Source organism: Periophthalmus magnuspinnatus, chromosome 16 (assembly GCF_009829125.3).
Source record: "Periophthalmus magnuspinnatus isolate fPerMag1 chromosome 16, fPerMag1.2.pri, whole genome shotgun sequence".
NCBI classification, from domain to species: Eukaryota; Metazoa; Chordata; class Actinopteri; order Gobiiformes; family Gobiidae; genus Periophthalmus; species Periophthalmus magnuspinnatus.
Window position 1 is genome coordinate 3,402,156 of NC_047141.1, and position 17,384 is coordinate 3,419,539.

A 17,384-nucleotide genomic window follows, 5' to 3' on the forward strand; every position below is an offset into this window, starting at 1 on the left:
AATGTACTTAAAGAGTAAAAAGTAAAGCTTCAAATGCAGGTTTTTATTGTATATTTTTGTTTGTTCAAATTATGAACATGTTAAAAATAATCCCTCCGCCTTTTCAGCAGGGCTCAGACAACAATGAGAATACTTTTACTTTTCGGTCCAGTCCAAACATGTAGTGGAGTAGAAAGTACAGATCCTGCTCTCAAATGTAGAGGGTAATGTAGAGTAAAAGTAAAAAGTATCCACTACAAAATTTACTTCAGTAGAGTACAAATACCTATAATTGGTATTTCAGTATAGTACTTTACTACTTTTACTTTGTTACATTCCAGCGCTGGTTTGCAGCAGTGTCACAGAGAAAAGGGTCCAAACTTTTGACTGGAGGAATACAATCCTACACACTCCACTTAGCCCCTCCCCCTCAAGGCACAAAATATTCACATACACACACGCACGCACACACGCACACACACACATACACACCCCTGCACACCCCTACATACACACACACATACACACACAAACACTTCATTCTCATCCCTAAAGTTTACACACGTGTTTAAATAAGTGTAATTTGTGTTTGCAGATGAGCCCCATGACTCAGAGCGGCACAGGCCCAGGACTGAAGCAGTGGAGTGTTTGGCGGGACGTCCAGTTCATAAATCACACATACAGCTGTTTCCCGTCAGGTTTACCACAATAACTGCTTTTTACGGAAAATCCCAAACTGAAAGAAAAACTCTGGAACTTCCAGGATCGGACCAGGATCATAAGAGGTCTGGACAACGACCTGGACCTGGACTAAAACAGGTCTGAACGGGTTTAGTTTAGGTTTACAGGGATCATAGGAGCATTAATCACACAGACACTGAAGAGATGCTTTGTACCAGGCCTCAGAGCTTATGCAGATGATGTAACACACTTTGGCCTTTTGTCAGTGAGTGGCAAAGCTGAGTCAGTGGTGAGTAATGACATTTTATTTGTGAAGAGTTGCTACAGTTTAATAAAAATGTAAAAGTCTACAACTGTGATCAATATTTAGCTTGTACCTGACTCTAAAACAAGAAAATCAAGTCTACAGTGCAGACCAGAGGTGGGACCAAGTCATTCTTTTGCAAGTCTTTGGACTCAAGTCCCGACTCAGTGCCCCACAAGTCCAAGCCGAGTCGTATAAAGTGCACTGCCTTTACAAATTCATGGTTAGAAATAGGGACGTAACAGTATGCAAATCTAATGCTACTTTTCCTTTTTTAAAGCCTTGAAAAGACCATATTACTGCATAATCCTAAGAATTCAGATTTACTGTTGTCCCTCGTTATATGACGGTTCAGTTTTCACGATCTCACTGTTTCCCGGATTATTTTTTTTTTCTGCAATTTTACATGTTTTTTCCAGTGTCTGAATGTGCATTGTGTTCTGCGTCCTGATTGGCTGAGGGACTGTAGACCATTGTCCAACAGTCTCCTGCCAAATTTATGTAACTTTTGATTTATTTGATGTATATTATTTTATGCATTAATTTTTATTTGGGTCATTAGTATTTTGTTTATTAATTTGTACTTATTTTATTAACAATGACAATAATGATTAACAATTATTTTTATATTATGTTGGATACATTATTTACTTTCTTCATAATAATATTGGTTCCTAGTTGTTGTTGCGGTACAGCACATTTGAGGAGCGCACGATAACAATGTAACAAGAGTGAACGAGATGAGATGAGTGAAGTTGTTGAATAAAGACGAGCCGTAACTGTCCTGTCGTGTTGGTCTATAAGCAAAGAAGAAGCAAGAAAATACATCATATTAAATTTAACTGTGACTGACAAACCACAGCCTCAAGAGACTGAAGAGGAAGAGGCGTGGTCAGAGGAACTAAAAGCTGTCATTTTTATTTACAGTACATTTACAGTAGTATTTGGTTTCGTTCTATTATACTGTGCTTATTTTTAAAATCTACGAAGGTTTGAACTTTGAGAGTGTTTAAACAAGAGAGAAATGTGAGAAAATGTTAACGCCTGTGTGAGAAAAGTGTATAAAGTGTGTGGTGAGGGGTTTTACAGCAAAAAACATATAGAATAATTGTAAAAAATAAAGATGATACTTTGTAGATTTCGCCTGTTGCGGGTTATTTTTAGAACATAACCCCCACGATAAACGAGGGGCCGCTGTAATTTAAGTGAATTTATTTCATTGGTTATTTCATCATGTGGTCTGCACTGAAATGCCGCAAAGGATCATGGTCTATGTAGTTTAATACAATATCACACAGCACAGAAATGATCAACTTTGTTTTTGTTTTTTTTTAATGGAGAACCATCAATTCGTCTCAAGTCACAGGGCTCAAGTCAAGTCCCGAGTTTTATCATGTCTCATGTCTTCAAAAAAGGCACATTTACCACTGATACACGTTTTGGATCAGACACAGATGACCTGAACCTTTATCTCCTTCAATCACATGTTTCTGCGTCTGTGTGTGGAGGAAATCCTTCTTGTGGTGTGAAAACAACAGCTCCAAAAATGAGGAAATAAAAAGCAAAGAAACACATTTTACCTGTAGTGCTGCCGGTAGCTTTGCCTCAGGGTCACTCACACCCTGTGGAGGGGTATTTTTCAAATAAAGTCATGTCAGTGTGGAACTTCTACTGACCTTATCCAGCTCTGTCCACTTTTGCCGTAAATGCTTCTTAAAGGCACTTTTTTGTGGTGGCACTTCTGCTTAAGATGAATTCCCTTCATTTCAATAGAGAATTTGAGAAAAGCTTCACCATTAAAGTCTGATATGAAGTAGTGCTGTTTTGTGTTTAACGTTCAGTGATCATGTGACCAACAAGTCAACACTGCTGAGTCTGTGAGGCTTTAATGAACGAATGAATGAATCTATTTAATATTGTGTCTTGCATACAAAAAATGCGGAGCCCTTTAATGCATTTATAAGACACCATTGACCCTTTAAGGACTGAGCATATTATAGACCAGGAGTCACAAACCCACAGCTGGGGGCCCACTTTCTACATTTTACATACACACAGAAGACGTCAAATACATGAACATATATGGACTTAAACACTAAAGCTGCACCATGTACATTATCTCGTAAAGGATCCGCCATCTTCATACAGATGTTATCTCACTTAAATATTCCACAGTATGGCATTAAACAAGCATATGGTGTTACCTGGTCAAGTTCCAGGTCAGATCTGTGGAGAGGCGAGCCCAGTCAACTGTAAACTATGCATGATCTTCAGAGCTACAGCTGTAATTAAACAAAGGCTTGATAGACATGTTTAATGCCATGCTGCGGGACATTCCAGGTAAAGGAGTTCTGTGTGTATCTAAAATGTAGGAAGTAGTAAAAAAATAAAATAAAATAAAAACATCGGATGACAGGGTGTGTCCAAACTCGACTGGTCGTGTACACAGTTTGATGAATGTTGGCACTTCTGTACGAGCTGAGGCTGTGGGGAGTTTTGAAGTTGCTTAATCTCAAACAACACTTGAGATTTACAGCAAAGCCAGTGAGAAATAAAACTACACAAACTGAACATTTACTCAGTTACATTTACTCGAGTAACTTTTTAAAGAAATTGTACTTTTCTAGCAGCATACGTTTACTCCTGCTCGAGTAATATTTGTGCTGCAGTAAATTATAAATCAGATGTTGCGTCCCGACAGTTACTCTTTAAGTTACTCTTGCATAAGTAGTACTTTTCCCACACACGTTTTTACACGTTTTCACTCTACTTTGTACTTCTGTTTGAGTAATATTATTCTGAAGTAACATCGCTCTTACTTGAGTACAGTTTGTGGCTATTGCACCACCTGAGTTCATGAGTAACTGTAAAATAACATGATAAAGTGCACTATGTAACTTTTCTATTGAACGGTCCACCACCTTCTTGTCTCCATGGAGATGGTGTTGCTTTGCCGGTAATGTTCCATAGTACAGCATTGAGCTTATCTCCATGTAAACTAAAAGCTGACAGCACCATAGGTCAAGGTTTATTTCAGTTTTTTTTTTTTTTACATGATCAAACACATTATATACACTTAATGCCATACTGTGTAACATTACAGGCAAAACTATAACATGAAGACAAGCAGGTGGTGGACACTTCATCAGAAAAGCTACATAGTCCAACTTTAATAAACCATTTTGATTCATTAAGATCAAGTGTTTTGAATCGTTACTGTGTTTAAATCAGACTCTTTAACACTAAATCGGGGCCATAATGAAGTCTTATGGGTGTGACTACAAAACATGTGAAAATTAGGTACACTATGTAACTTTTCTGCTTGTCTCCATGGTGATGTTATAGGGCACAGAGCATAGTATAGCGATAAATATGTCTAGCTCCATGGAACTCAATCAAGGCTACAGCACACATTGTCAAGGTAAAAAAAAACAGACCAGAAAGCTGCAAATGTACCGAGTTTGTACTGAAATTGCCAAAAAAAATAAATAAATAAAAGACCATGAACAGTAGATAATGTTATTAAAGCACTATGTACACAGTTTAGAAGCAAAAAAGTGTTTTTAGTTTTTAGTTCCACTTTATGATTTTCAGAAAATGCTGATTCTTGTTCCATCTCGGGTTATGAAATCAACATCTTTCCACATTCTGAAAAATACAGATTATGATATACTGTTTTGAAACATGTGATTTTAATGAGTCAGATGTGAAAGTAAAAGCAGCTCTGTGTGTCAGAAAAAAGGAGGAGGAGGAGGAGGAGGGGGGAAGGAGGGCCAAGCCTGGGGTCTATATAAACCTGCAGAGGAGACACTGATGGCACACGAGCAACAGAGCCAAAGAAAGAAAAAGAGGAAAAGAAGTGAAGAAACTGCACTAAAATCTCCAAAATGGCCAACAGAAGTGAGTAACACGCACTGAACTATATCACTAATATCACCACTCTTTAAAAGTGCACTGTGTCACTTTTCTGGATTAGGGTACTCCATTTAGATGGTTGTGCTTTGCCTGGAATGTTCCACAGTATGGCATTTTTATATTGCATGTGGTTTATTGCTCAAAAAAACCTCAAAAAACATGCATTCTTACTGTTAGCGAGGTGGCCTCTCCACAGACCTGACCTAACTTGGCCTGGTGGCGTCTCTGTTAAGTTGAATGCCATACTGTGGATCATTCCATAAAAAGCAAAAACATCTCCATGGAAACAAGCAAGTATTGCTCAGTAGAAAAGATACACAGTGCAGTTTTAAAGTGTAAATATAACTTTCTACTTATCTCTCGTTAAAAATATGATTCTTCATCTGCTGTTTCTAAAAACCTTTTAAATATCTTAAATATCACGCTCACACACTGTCTGCATGGATCTGTTATTTTCAGTCAGTTCAATGATAACTTTTCTTAAAGTGTTTTTCTAATCAGTAGCTGGTTTGGTGGATAGTCCCTGTGCTAAATATTTATCAGAGTTAGAGGCAGTTTGTGAAGACCTGCCTGTCATATGGGTAAACAAACATCCTGGACTAAAGCAGGCCGCACAGGACTGGCTCTGTGGGTCCTGTGTGTGTGCGTGGGCCTGTGTGTTGCAGATATGTCGGCTGAAGGTCTGAGAACTCTCTACAACTCAAAGGTGAAGTCTGCAGAACTGATGACCCGCCCGAAACAGGGCATGCCCAGCTGGGTGCCCAACACCTACTTCACCTCACACAGCGGAGTCCGGTCAGTCAGATTTCAACTTCTTAAAATATTTGAGTTTGGTTTAGAATGTGTAACTTATAATTTAGTTCAGTTTAGTTTAGTTAATAATCCCAGGTTGTGTTCAAATGACATAAGAACAGTGCACAATCCCTGTAGTTTAACCTGAGCTGGAGACAGGTCAGGAGTCTATCCACATGAAACTAAAACTGGGTCAAAGTTCAGCGGCTTCTCTGTCAGTTTAAATAAACAAAAGTCAAATGTTTTTATCATAATATCTTCAGAAAGGGGAGCCATTATTTAACCCTAAATACAAATGTTGACGTCATGTGAACCACACCTACTGGCACATCACCACCTACAGGACAAACAGGTGTAGTACAGTTTATTCACATGTGGTGGACCCTGGCTCTGTTTACATTTCTGTAAAAAGCACACCATATGTCAGATCTGATTATCTGGTTATCTGATGGTTGAGTTATGTGATTACTCTGGTGATCCGACTACTCTGGTTATGTGATTACTCTGGTTATGTGATTACTCTGGTTATGTGATTACTCTGGTTATGTGATTACTCTGGTTATGTGATTACTCTGGTTATGTGATTACTCTGGTTATGTGATTACTCTGGTTATGTGATTACTCTGGTTATGTGGTTTCATGTGGGTGTACTTGTGTCTCTCTTCTCAGTGTGACTCTGGACAATGGGAAACAGTACCTGATCCACAAAGGCCCTGGGTATGGGAAGGCATCTGACACAGTTGTGACTGATGCCAACCACATGTCCAACAAATGGCGGGTAAGCAGTGGAGTACTGGAAGTGTGTGCTGAAGTATACGACCAGAGACATGGCTAAAATGTCACTTATTCAGTTTTTAATACAAAACTCGATTAATTAAACCATTTAAAGGTGACATCATGAGCTTGTGAGTCTCTATAGTTTTAATCTCTGACACTCGTGGATCATTATGTTACAATTTACACATTTTAAATCACAATATTCATCTAAAATGACTTGAAACAACGATAACATGGTTGAAAAAGTCCATTATACAAAACAGGTCTGATTTAAACTCAAAGTTGTTTTGATCCATAATCCACATATCTGTGCTCTGGCCAATCAGAGCAGACGATGCTGTGATGTAGAGAGGAGCAGAGGCAGCAGTGACACCGCTCACTATATCCTTTCATGTTTAATGTAGTAACTACAATTACATGGCTAGAATTATACTCAAGTACAATACAGTTTAAAAAACTTCAACTTAATTATACTAATGTGAGTACTTGTACTAGTTACTTTAATCCAATGAGGCAAGTACTACTGTACTACTGCTGTGTCCTGTCTGCATCTAATTATAAAACGCTTTATTGTCCAATAATCAGGAAGTGTGTGGTTAGCATGTTAATTGTTGTTAGCATTACTGTCTGTGTTGGCAAAACTCCACTCTGGTCTCTTGTGCTTATAAAGTCATCATGGTGAATAACTAGGATACTCAGAATACATAAGGTTGGACCATTTATTTTACTAAAACACAGTTAAGATCATTATACTTAAGATTTAACTTGTTTGGACATATTTTTTAGGTTTAAAATTTTACTTCCTCGTTAGAAATCATGACATTTTATTTTATTTATTTATTTATTTGATAGGGACAGCGCATATTAATGAACATCTGTAAACACAGTGTAAATATGCCAGATTATAGCAAAAAATACAAATTTCCATCTGTTGTCCCTAGGCAGACAACAAATACAACATAGACATTACAAAAATACAATAAAAGCAGCTAAAAGTGCTCACAGACCTGGTTTTCCTTCAGCCACAGTTTAAGGTGCAGTCACACTCCTCTAATGTCACAGACACTGCTATGTGACAAATGAAAACAAAAACAAAAAATCTATTTTGTTTAAATCATGTTTAAAATATCAGAAAAAATGTTTCTTGTGTAAATTGTTCTTGTGTGTGCTTTTGGACAGAATTGTTCCAGTGTGATGTCATCACAGACTGTATATGTAAATGGACACAGCTCACCTGTTAGCGACTCTGGCTCCAATTCACTTTACACTGGAAAACTGTGTCCCCTCTCTGTGTAACTGCTGCTGTCAGACTCGTCATTTTGTTCATATTAACCCGCTCTACATCATTCAGGATTTTTTATTTGGCGATTTTGTTTATGATTCAAGATATGATAATATTAGATAATATTAGACAACAGACAATGGAACTCTCTAAAACAGAACTCTTTTCTTCCTGTAATTTTCAGCATAGACCTATTTTTTAACTTTTCTTTGCAAATTGCTTCATGATTGGTGTAAAACTATAATTTATACTTTCAACAGGTATAAACCCACCAAAATAAGTCGGAAATTAGAGAATCATCCAAACTATAACACACACACTATAACTCTGGACCACTGCAAACCTTTGAAATGAACTACTTCTGTTTTTCTATTTTAAGACAGTAAAAGTCAGGTACAGCGCCTTTTAAGTGAATGTAAGTGAGTAAAAGAGCGGCCCCCTCCGGCCCCGTCTAACCAGGTGTGTCTGTGCAGGTGAAGAAGAACCAGGACTTCGGAGGCTCTCGGACGGTCGGAGACATGGTCAAAGCCGGTGGCACTCGCTACTCGCTCCTCCGGGGAAAACACTGTCACAACGCCGCCAAAAAGATCATGAGGTTGGGCAGGAGACGAAGATCCTAACCTCTATCAACAAATCCACAAAGCTGCAATACGGAACTTTTCTGGTCTACCTGTTTGCGTCCATGGAGATTGTTCTTGCTTTGGCTGGAATCTTTCACAGTTTCCACATTCACAGCTTCATCGATGTTGCTTTTTTTGATTACTGTTGAACCGATACCGATACCTGATATTTGACCTGCTCACAAATGAACTTTTCACTGTAAAAATAATAGTGAAATGTTTTTTTTATTGGGATTGCAAATAATTAGTCACATGTTTACGTAACATAGGGCCATGACCTAAGCCCGGAAAGAAAAATGGGTGGGGCCAAATAGGATCATTAACTAAGTATCAGCATTGAGTTTCAATAATCATCTAAGAGTTATTTACTTTTTCCATGATGTTTCTGACTCGTTTCAAACATTCCTTTTCATTTCAAGCCACAGTATTTCCCAGTTGGCAGATCTCATTTCTTTTTAACGATAAATTATCTCGGACTTGTTCTGAAATATCGCTGAAAATTTGTAACTGATATAAATATTTAAATTCACCTTTTGTAAACTGAGAGTGAAAACTTGAGTAACCTTTGTTTTTATTCTTACAAACACAGTATGTACATTTCTTGAACAGCTGTAAAAATGTATTTGCATGTTTTAAAATGGTGGCGTATCGCTGGATGTGAAATATAAATACAGATTTTAGTGATAATAATTATAATGATGATTTATTCCTCAATATTAGGCAAGGCAAGTTTATTTGTATAGCACAATTCATACACAAAGTAATTCAAAGTGCTTTACAGAATAAGAAGAACATTAAAATCACAATACAACAAATCAAAACATTAATAATAATAATAATAACAATAATAATAATAATAATAATAATAATAATAATAATAATAATAATAATAATAATAATAATCACAATCATAATAATAATCATAAAATGAACATTAAAGAGAATAGGCAGAATAAAAAAACCTTTCAGTCACATGCACAGATAAAAAGAACTGTTTGAGCCTGGACGGTTGTCAAAGTAGAGGCCTGTCTCACATCTTCAGGAAGACTAAAACACGGATTCCCCATGTTTAGTCCTGGTTTAGTCCTGGTTTAGTCCTGGTTTAGTCCTGGTTTAGTCCTGGTTCAGTCCTGGTTCAGTCCTCTTCATGTGAGATGGTTCATGTGGCTCATGTGGGAGATGTTCTTTGGTGCTGGTCCATGGAGAGACTTGTTCACACAGAGCTGCTTTAAAGTCTATTCTCTGAGCCACAGGAGCCACAGACCTGAGCCACAGGACACATGTGTGAAGTACTTCCTTTGGAGAGGCCAGTGAGCAGGACGTTACAGTCGTCTAACCTACTGGAGACAAATGCATGGATAAGTCTCTCCAAGTGTGATTTTGACAGTAAACCTTTGATTTTTCCAATGTTTTATAGGTGGTAAAAAGCTGCAGATGTTATTGATTTAATGTGGCTGTTAAAGTTCAAGTCTGAGTCCATTATTACCTCTAGATTTCTAGCCTGATTTGAAGGTTTTAGAGAGACTGGAGGTGACTGCTCACACTTTCTCTATGTTTCTGTGGGACAAAGATGTTGACTTCAGTCTTGTCTGAGTTTATCTGGAGAAAGTTGTTTCACATCCACACACTGATCTGTTGGATGCAGTGAGTGAATCCACTGGTCCATATTCACCTGCTGCAGTGACACATAGATCATGGACGCACAGGTTGTCGATATGATTCTAGCTCCCACAGATGAATACTGCCATTGTATCCTTGGGCAAGACACTTAACCCACTTTGCTCCCAGTGTCAGGTGGCTGAGGTTCCTTGATGTAAAGTGCTTTGAGCCTTGATGGTGGAAAAGTGCTGCATAAAAATGTGACCATTCACTTTTCTACAGACGGACACTGCAAATTAACCTTGGCTATAAATGTTGTAGTATGTCACACGTCTAATGTACATACTTGTTCCTATCAAACAAATAAATAAATATACAGACAATGAGAAAAAGTTAAAGCCCTAACAACCCAGGTTCAGTTGTGTTTGTAGTACATTTTTAAGTTGTAAGTTTTAAAGTGGTGGGGTGTAATTCTTTCATCTGAGGTAGATAGAGTCATGAGGTAGTGAGGTCAGTTACAAAAGAGACAATAAATACAATATAAGGAGTATAAGGGTCACATAATAAAAATCTATTATGTTGGTTTAATGAGAGCAAAGTCATGGTCAAAGTAAAAACATCATTTTATCCAGATTTTGGGTCTGACATGTCAAAACATAGACGAGTGATTCTCCACCACGACCACACTGCAGCAGCGGAGCTGTGTTCTCTCTGATTCTGCGTCAAGCTCTAAATCATTACAATTCCACTGTACTTTTGTAAAATTATGACTTTAATATTGAAGTGTTACGACTTTATTCTCGTGGTGCCTCATCATACTTTTTTTTACCCTTATACTCCGTCGTACCAAAGCACATGCAGTAGCTCTGAGCTGCTAAACAGCTGTAAAACCCCTCACCACACACTTTATACACTTCTCTCACACAGGCATTAACATTTTCTCACATTTCTCTCCTGTTTAAACACTCTCAAAGTTTAAACCTTCATATATTATATCCCTCTTCCTTCATTATCAATTTAAATGTGTTGTTCACGTGCCAGGACTCAATGCACGTTCATACGCTGCAAAAAAAGCATGCAAAATTTCAAAAAAATAAATAAATTTTAAAAATCCGCGAAACAATGAGGCCACGAAAGGTGAGCCGCGATATAGCGAGGGACAACTGTTCTGTATAATTTAGACAAGTTTTGCCCCTTGTTAACATTGTGGTTGCTAGGTAACAGTTAAAGAATTATCTTAACATATGTCATATCTGCTGCCCATGTCCATCCAGGGAGTCAAATTATAACCTCCCAAATTTTTTAAAACAAGTAAAATCTTAAATATAATCATGTTTAGTGAATTGAGCAGTGTAACCTGTCATCTGCACCTCCAGCTCCACTGACCAAGGAGCTCATGCTATTCACGTCCTTAATTCTGCAGAAATCCGCCATGTTTGTGACGAGAAAACCACATTGTAACAGATCAGAATATAATGTAACATGGGCCCTTTAAACCTCACTGATCATTAAAACGGTTTGAAACTATGTGCACTCCCATATCTGAACGACTCCTCAGCATTTCTGGTAGATGTAGACGGATCCCTGGATGACCCCTTGTGGCTGATGGGGGTCGGATAAGTAGTGCTCCACCTGCCTGAGCTCCAGACACTTCCATAGCCCCTCCTGCTCCATGCTCCTCAGCTCCGAGTGCAGGTCCTGGGTGTACGAGAAGTGATCCGGCCTCTGGTAGTTTCCTCTGGTCAGCACCACCAACCCTCCTGAGAGAGAGCGCGCAGAACTGAGTCATTGTTTTTAAAGTCCTGGTTTAGTCCAGCAGAGTCCTGGTTTTAGTTCTGTTTTAGTACTAGTTTAATCCCTGGTTTAGTCCTAGTTTAGTCCTGTTCAGTCCTGGTGTAGTCTTAGTTTGGTATGGGTTTAGTCCTAGTTTGATCCCTGGTTTAATCCTAATTTAGTTGTGGTTTAGTCCTGGTTTAGTCCAGGGTTAGTCCAGGTGGGATCCCTAGTTTAGAGTTGGTTTGTGCCCTAGTTCAGTCCTGGTTCAGGTCCTGATTTAGTCCTGGTTCAGTTCCTGGTTTAGTCCTGGTTTAGTCCTGATTTAGTCCTGGTTTAGTCCCAGTTTAGTCCTGGTTTAGTCCTGGTTCAGTCCTGGTTTAGTCCAGGTGGGATCCCTAGTTCAGTACCTGGTTTGGCTGCATGGCACAGTTCTCGTACCACTTTCACTGGTACAAATCCTGGATACAAAGCCCCAACGATGGTCACCACGTCAAACTGCTCTGGAACACAAGTGAACAACATGAAGTCAGACCTGGCTCAGACCTGGTTTTAGCCCTGGTTTATTGTGGGTTTAGACCTGGTTTAGTGAGGTTTTTAACAAAAAAATCAAAAATTTGTTTTAAAAAACTCAATTAAAATTATTCTAAAACACAGCGATGCCACCTAGACGTAGGGGCCTTGGACACAAATTACAGCCAAAGGTAAAAAACAAGGGATAAACAGTGAATTAAAAACCAAGAGAAAAAGTTTACAGTGAGTTTAATACAATAAACTGTATTTACTAATAAAATGATTCATTATTAAAACCAGTCCAGCTAAAAGAGCTAAAATGCTCGAGATTTTAATAAAGAAAGAAAGAAAAAGGCAAACTGATGTGAAGCTTGACTCGTTCAGTTCCAGTTAAGTTTTCCCGTAGAATTGTGAGCCTGGTCTCTTGTCCCTCCAGGTCTCGGGCCTTTGCGTTGGCACACAGCATCACTCCTGGAACCCAGGAGCATGGCGTCTCCTGACTATGTTTAAGTTGAGGGCGAGTAGACAATATGAACAAGGACGGTACAATCAAGGGCGAAGTAACTAAGAGGGAGAGCTTTATTTTATTCTTCAACGAGAAATACGTTATCAAAAGAAGCATTGATTTAACGTCAGACCATGAACCTATTAAACTGGAGGGTAGTTTAGTTTGGTTATAGTCTCACTTAGTTCTGGCCTAGTCTTACTTAAGTCCTGCTTTAGTCCTGGTTTAGTCCTGGTTTAGTCCTGGTTTAATCCTTGTTTAGTCCTGGTTTAGTCCTGGTTTAGTCCTGGTTTAGTCCTAGTTTAGTCCTGATTTAGTTCTGGTTTAGTTCTGGTTTAGTTCTGATTTAGTCCTGGTTTAGTCCTGGTTTAGTCCTGGTTTAGTCCTGATTTAGTCCTGATTTAGTTCTGGTTTAGTCCTGATTTAGTTCTGGTTTAGTCCTGGTTTAGTCCTGGTTTAGTCCTGGTTTAGTCCTGATTTAGTCCTGATTTAGTCCTGATTTAGTCCTGGTTTAGTCCTGGTTTAGTCCTGGTTTAGTCCTGGTTTAGTCCTCATTACCAGCGTCCACAGGCAGAGCTTGAGTCCCCAGCAGAACCAGTAAAACATTCTGGTACAAGGTGGTTTTCCGAGCCTCTTCCAACATTGCAGCGCTCCCATCCACCCCCACGAAGTGACGGAAGCCCAGAGAGGACAACTGACCAAAAACAAGAGAAGAAATAAAGGTTTTTATGGAAGATTTTATGTCCTGAAGCTGTTTCTCAGACACATTCACATCCCCCATGAAAGACCCCAGCACGTTTGACGTCTGATGATAAGGATTTATATGAGACAACAGCAGAAAAGAGGAGTGAGGCTGAGCTGAAGATTTGGGATTTCTTGGTCTTTATCTGTCAAAATCAGATTACAAGTTTAATCTGTCTTTATATCAATACATTGCTTCCTAGTCCTTTTTTCTGTGTAAATAATAGTAGTTTTTGCATGAACTCCCCCTGCAGGTGTCGTCTTGTAAGTGCAGTTTGGGTCAGATACACAGAGATATAGAATACTTTTCAGAATTTGGACAACACCCTCTTTTTAGTCATCTAGTCAATTGGCAGGATATGGACTTTCTTTTGTCGACTTCAGCCCTATTCTACATTTTAAATACACAAAGAAGACGGCAAATATATGAACCAAGATATGTGTAGCCTAATTATGCAGCAGAGAAAAAAGCTAAATGACTCAACTATTTATTTTTCTATATTTTAAATTTAAATTCCTCAAAGTGTCCTCCGTTTGCTTTTCTGACAGAGCTGTAAACCCTTGACCTTTTCTCAATGACCTTCTCAATGACCTCTTGAAATGTTAGGCCGGGACTCATGCCAAAGTGAGGAGGGAATCTGGATGCTTGATTCTCAAAGTTGTGATGGAGAAATCATTCATGAGCTAGATTAACCAACAGTGTTTCAGTTCCATAAACGCTCATTTTGATCACAGGCTCCTGAAAATGTGCTGTTTAAATCCATTTTGTATTTTTTCTTGAGTTTTCAAATGATCTAGAAACATTTTTGGCAATGTTTGTTAATGTGTGTACAGTGGTCCCTCGCAGTGTGACTCTGAAGTGCTGTATGTTTGCAAGTTTGGAAAACTCACAATGTCGATGAAACGTTCTGACAAATTTCAGAAACACTTTAGACTTAAAAGTGTTTCTCTGCACGAAGAGGCGCCTCTGCAGATACCACTGAAGCAGAGGCACGAGAACAACACATTTAAAGAGATCATCGAAGAAGGGGGATTTAATATACGAAGGTTTGAACTTTGAGAGTGTTTAAAAAAGAGAGAAATGTGAGAAAATGTTAATGCCTGTGTGAGAAAAGTGTATACAGTGTGTGGTGAAGGGCTTTACAGACAAAAACATAGAGAATAATTGTAAAAAACAAAGCTGATTACTTTGTGGATTTTGCCCATTGTGGGTTATTTTTAGAATGTAACCCCCGGATAAACGAGGGGCCAGTGTATTATGTCACCATGGTAACTGATGGACATTCTGCTATACACATACATATAGAACACCCCCGACTAAGGATTATTAATATTATATGTTATATTGAGAAAAACATAACATGTGATTACACAGCTTTTTTTTCTTGCACTGTTTGCTAAGCATCATTTATGTCTAATTAGAGCCACTTCCCAATGGCAAAAGGTCACATTTTTATACTGCACTTTTCCACCTTCAACGCTCAAAGTGCTTCACATCAAGGAACCACTCACCCATTCACTCACACATTCACACACACATTCACACACACATTCACTCACACATTCACTCACACATTCACACACACATTCACACACACATTCACTCACACATTCACACACACATTCACACACACATTCACACCCCCCCACTCACACATTCACACACACATTCACACACACATTCACTCACACATTCACTCACATATTCACACACACATTCACACACACATTCACTCACACATTCACAGACACATTCACACACACATTCACACACACATACACACCCCTATTCACACACACATTCACTCACACATTCACAGACACACCCCCACACACATTCACACACACATTCACACACATATTCACACACACATTCACACACACATTCACACACACATTCATACACCAGTGTACACAGACACTGGGGCGAGGTGGGTTAAGTGTCTTGCCCAAGGACACAGAGAACTGTAATCACATCGCCAATCTGTGGATCAGTGGATCTCACCACTCTACCAATGATGTTTATGTCAAGAGCGGGATTCAAACCAGCGCTCTACCGTCGGAGCTACTGTCGCCCCTTCACAACACTGTCAAAGGTTTTTTTGTCCTTTCTGAGACACATGAGCTTGTTCTCACCATTTTGGCCACTAGTCCTGAACCACAGGCCACGTCCAGGACTAGGCTCTGGTCTGGACTGTGACGGACGTGCTTCATCAGGGTCTGTGCGGTGTGCGCTGGAGCCATGTAGTCCATCATGTCGTGGTCCTGCTCGGATCAGACACAGGGTTAGACTTAGTGCAAGGGCTGCACGATTTGAGAAAAATATCTCATTGCGACGCACATTTTCTGCCAAGTTCTGTTTACTTTAATGGAGTTAGCATTTAAACTACAAGGTTAGCATCTAAACTACAGAGTTAGCATCTAAACTACAGGGTTAGCATCTAAACTACAGGGTTAGCATCTAAACTACAGAGTTAGCATCTAAACTACAGGGTTAGCATCTAAACTACAGGGTTAGCATCTAAACTACAGAGTTAGCATCTAAACTACAGGGTTAACATCTAAACTACAGGGTTAGCATCTAAACTACAGGGTTAACATCTAAACTACAAAGTTAGCATCTAAACTACAGGGTTAGCATCTAAACTACAGAGTTAGCATCTAAACTACAGGGTTAGCATCTAAACTACAGAGTTAGCATTTAAACTACAGGGTTAGCATCTAAACTACAGGGTTAGCATCTAAACTACAGGGTTAGCATCTAAACTACAGAGTTAGCATCTAAACTACAGGATTAGCATCTAAACTACAGAGTTAGCATCTAAACTACAGGGTTAGCATCTAAACTACAGAGTTACCAGTTTTTTATGCAGAGTAATTTTGTTGTTTGTGGAGGAAATTATTGAACTTAAAAAACTACAGCCTTTACGATTCAATTGTGATTTCGATTCCATTGCGTTTCTTTTTGTAGTCCAACTTACCTGACCTACTCTCTACTACTACCATCGCAATTACTAATTCAAAAATCAGTATTTTAGCTTTTGAATGGTCACCTGTCTTTAAAATGACCTGGGAGAGATCACTAGATTACTGAAACATTCATGGATGACATCTAAAACCTCTTCAGGCATGTGTTTGATGGAGGATACGTTATAACATGGCAGAAAGCTCCACAATTCAATTTAACATAATGTGTCTTTAAAAAGCCTGAGTGATGCAGAATACAGGGTCTGGGGTCTGTGCACTGACCGTGTTGTACGTTTCGGCCCACTGGTTGTAGTGCTGTGGATTCTTACAGGCTTTGAAGGCATCGCGGGCGTCTTGGAGGGACCTGGAGCCATGGGGCATCTTGAAGTCCTGGTTTAGTACTAGACCTGAATGAGGAAAAGGACAGAGAGGAGGAGGTGAGGACACAGGGAGAGGGAACATTGAGTAGACTTTCAATGTCAAGTACTACATGACATCACTCAGGAGATGTTTCTGTTTGCAAACACCTAGCTGCAGGGGAGGAGTTTGAAATGTGCATGTTAGACCACTGTTCCTTATACCTCCAGACTCCGCCTCTCCTCCTCCTCCTCCTCACTCTCTTCTATAGTCGTCCAGATACTGCCCAGTTTAGCAGATCTCTCTTATTCTATGGCATTTTTTTTTTCTCCAAAAGTCAAATCCACAAACGTGTTCCCTGATAATTCCTATTAGGTCCAAGGTCCATTCTCGATTTATCCAGCCACACCTCAAAAGATTATATAAGATTAAGATTAAACTAGAGACCAGACTTTGAATACTTTTTGCATCTTTTAAATATTGGATACTACATACATCCTCTCCCCCAGTTCCTCTCTCAGTCTAAATCCAAGTCTCAACAACCAACCAACCACCCCTGAGCATCTGAGCTCTGACTAT

At 39.1% G+C, this 17,384-nt stretch overlaps 1 protein-coding gene across 1 annotated transcript; it reads right to left on the minus strand.

Moving 5' to 3' along the window:
• Positions 1-11,503: 11,503 nt before the first annotated feature.
• On the minus strand, positions 11,504-16,829 carry LOC117383494 (methyltransferase-like protein 27). Its single transcript, XM_033980681.1, has 5 exons — positions 16,731-16,829; positions 15,618-15,746; positions 13,299-13,434; positions 12,133-12,225; positions 11,504-11,709 (listed from the first exon to the last, which is right to left on the minus strand). The coding sequence occupies exons 1-5, from the start codon at positions 16,827-16,829 to the stop codon at positions 11,504-11,506; spliced, it is 663 nt and encodes a 220-aa protein (XP_033836572.1).
• Between the last annotated feature and the right edge of the window lie 555 nt (positions 16,830-17,384).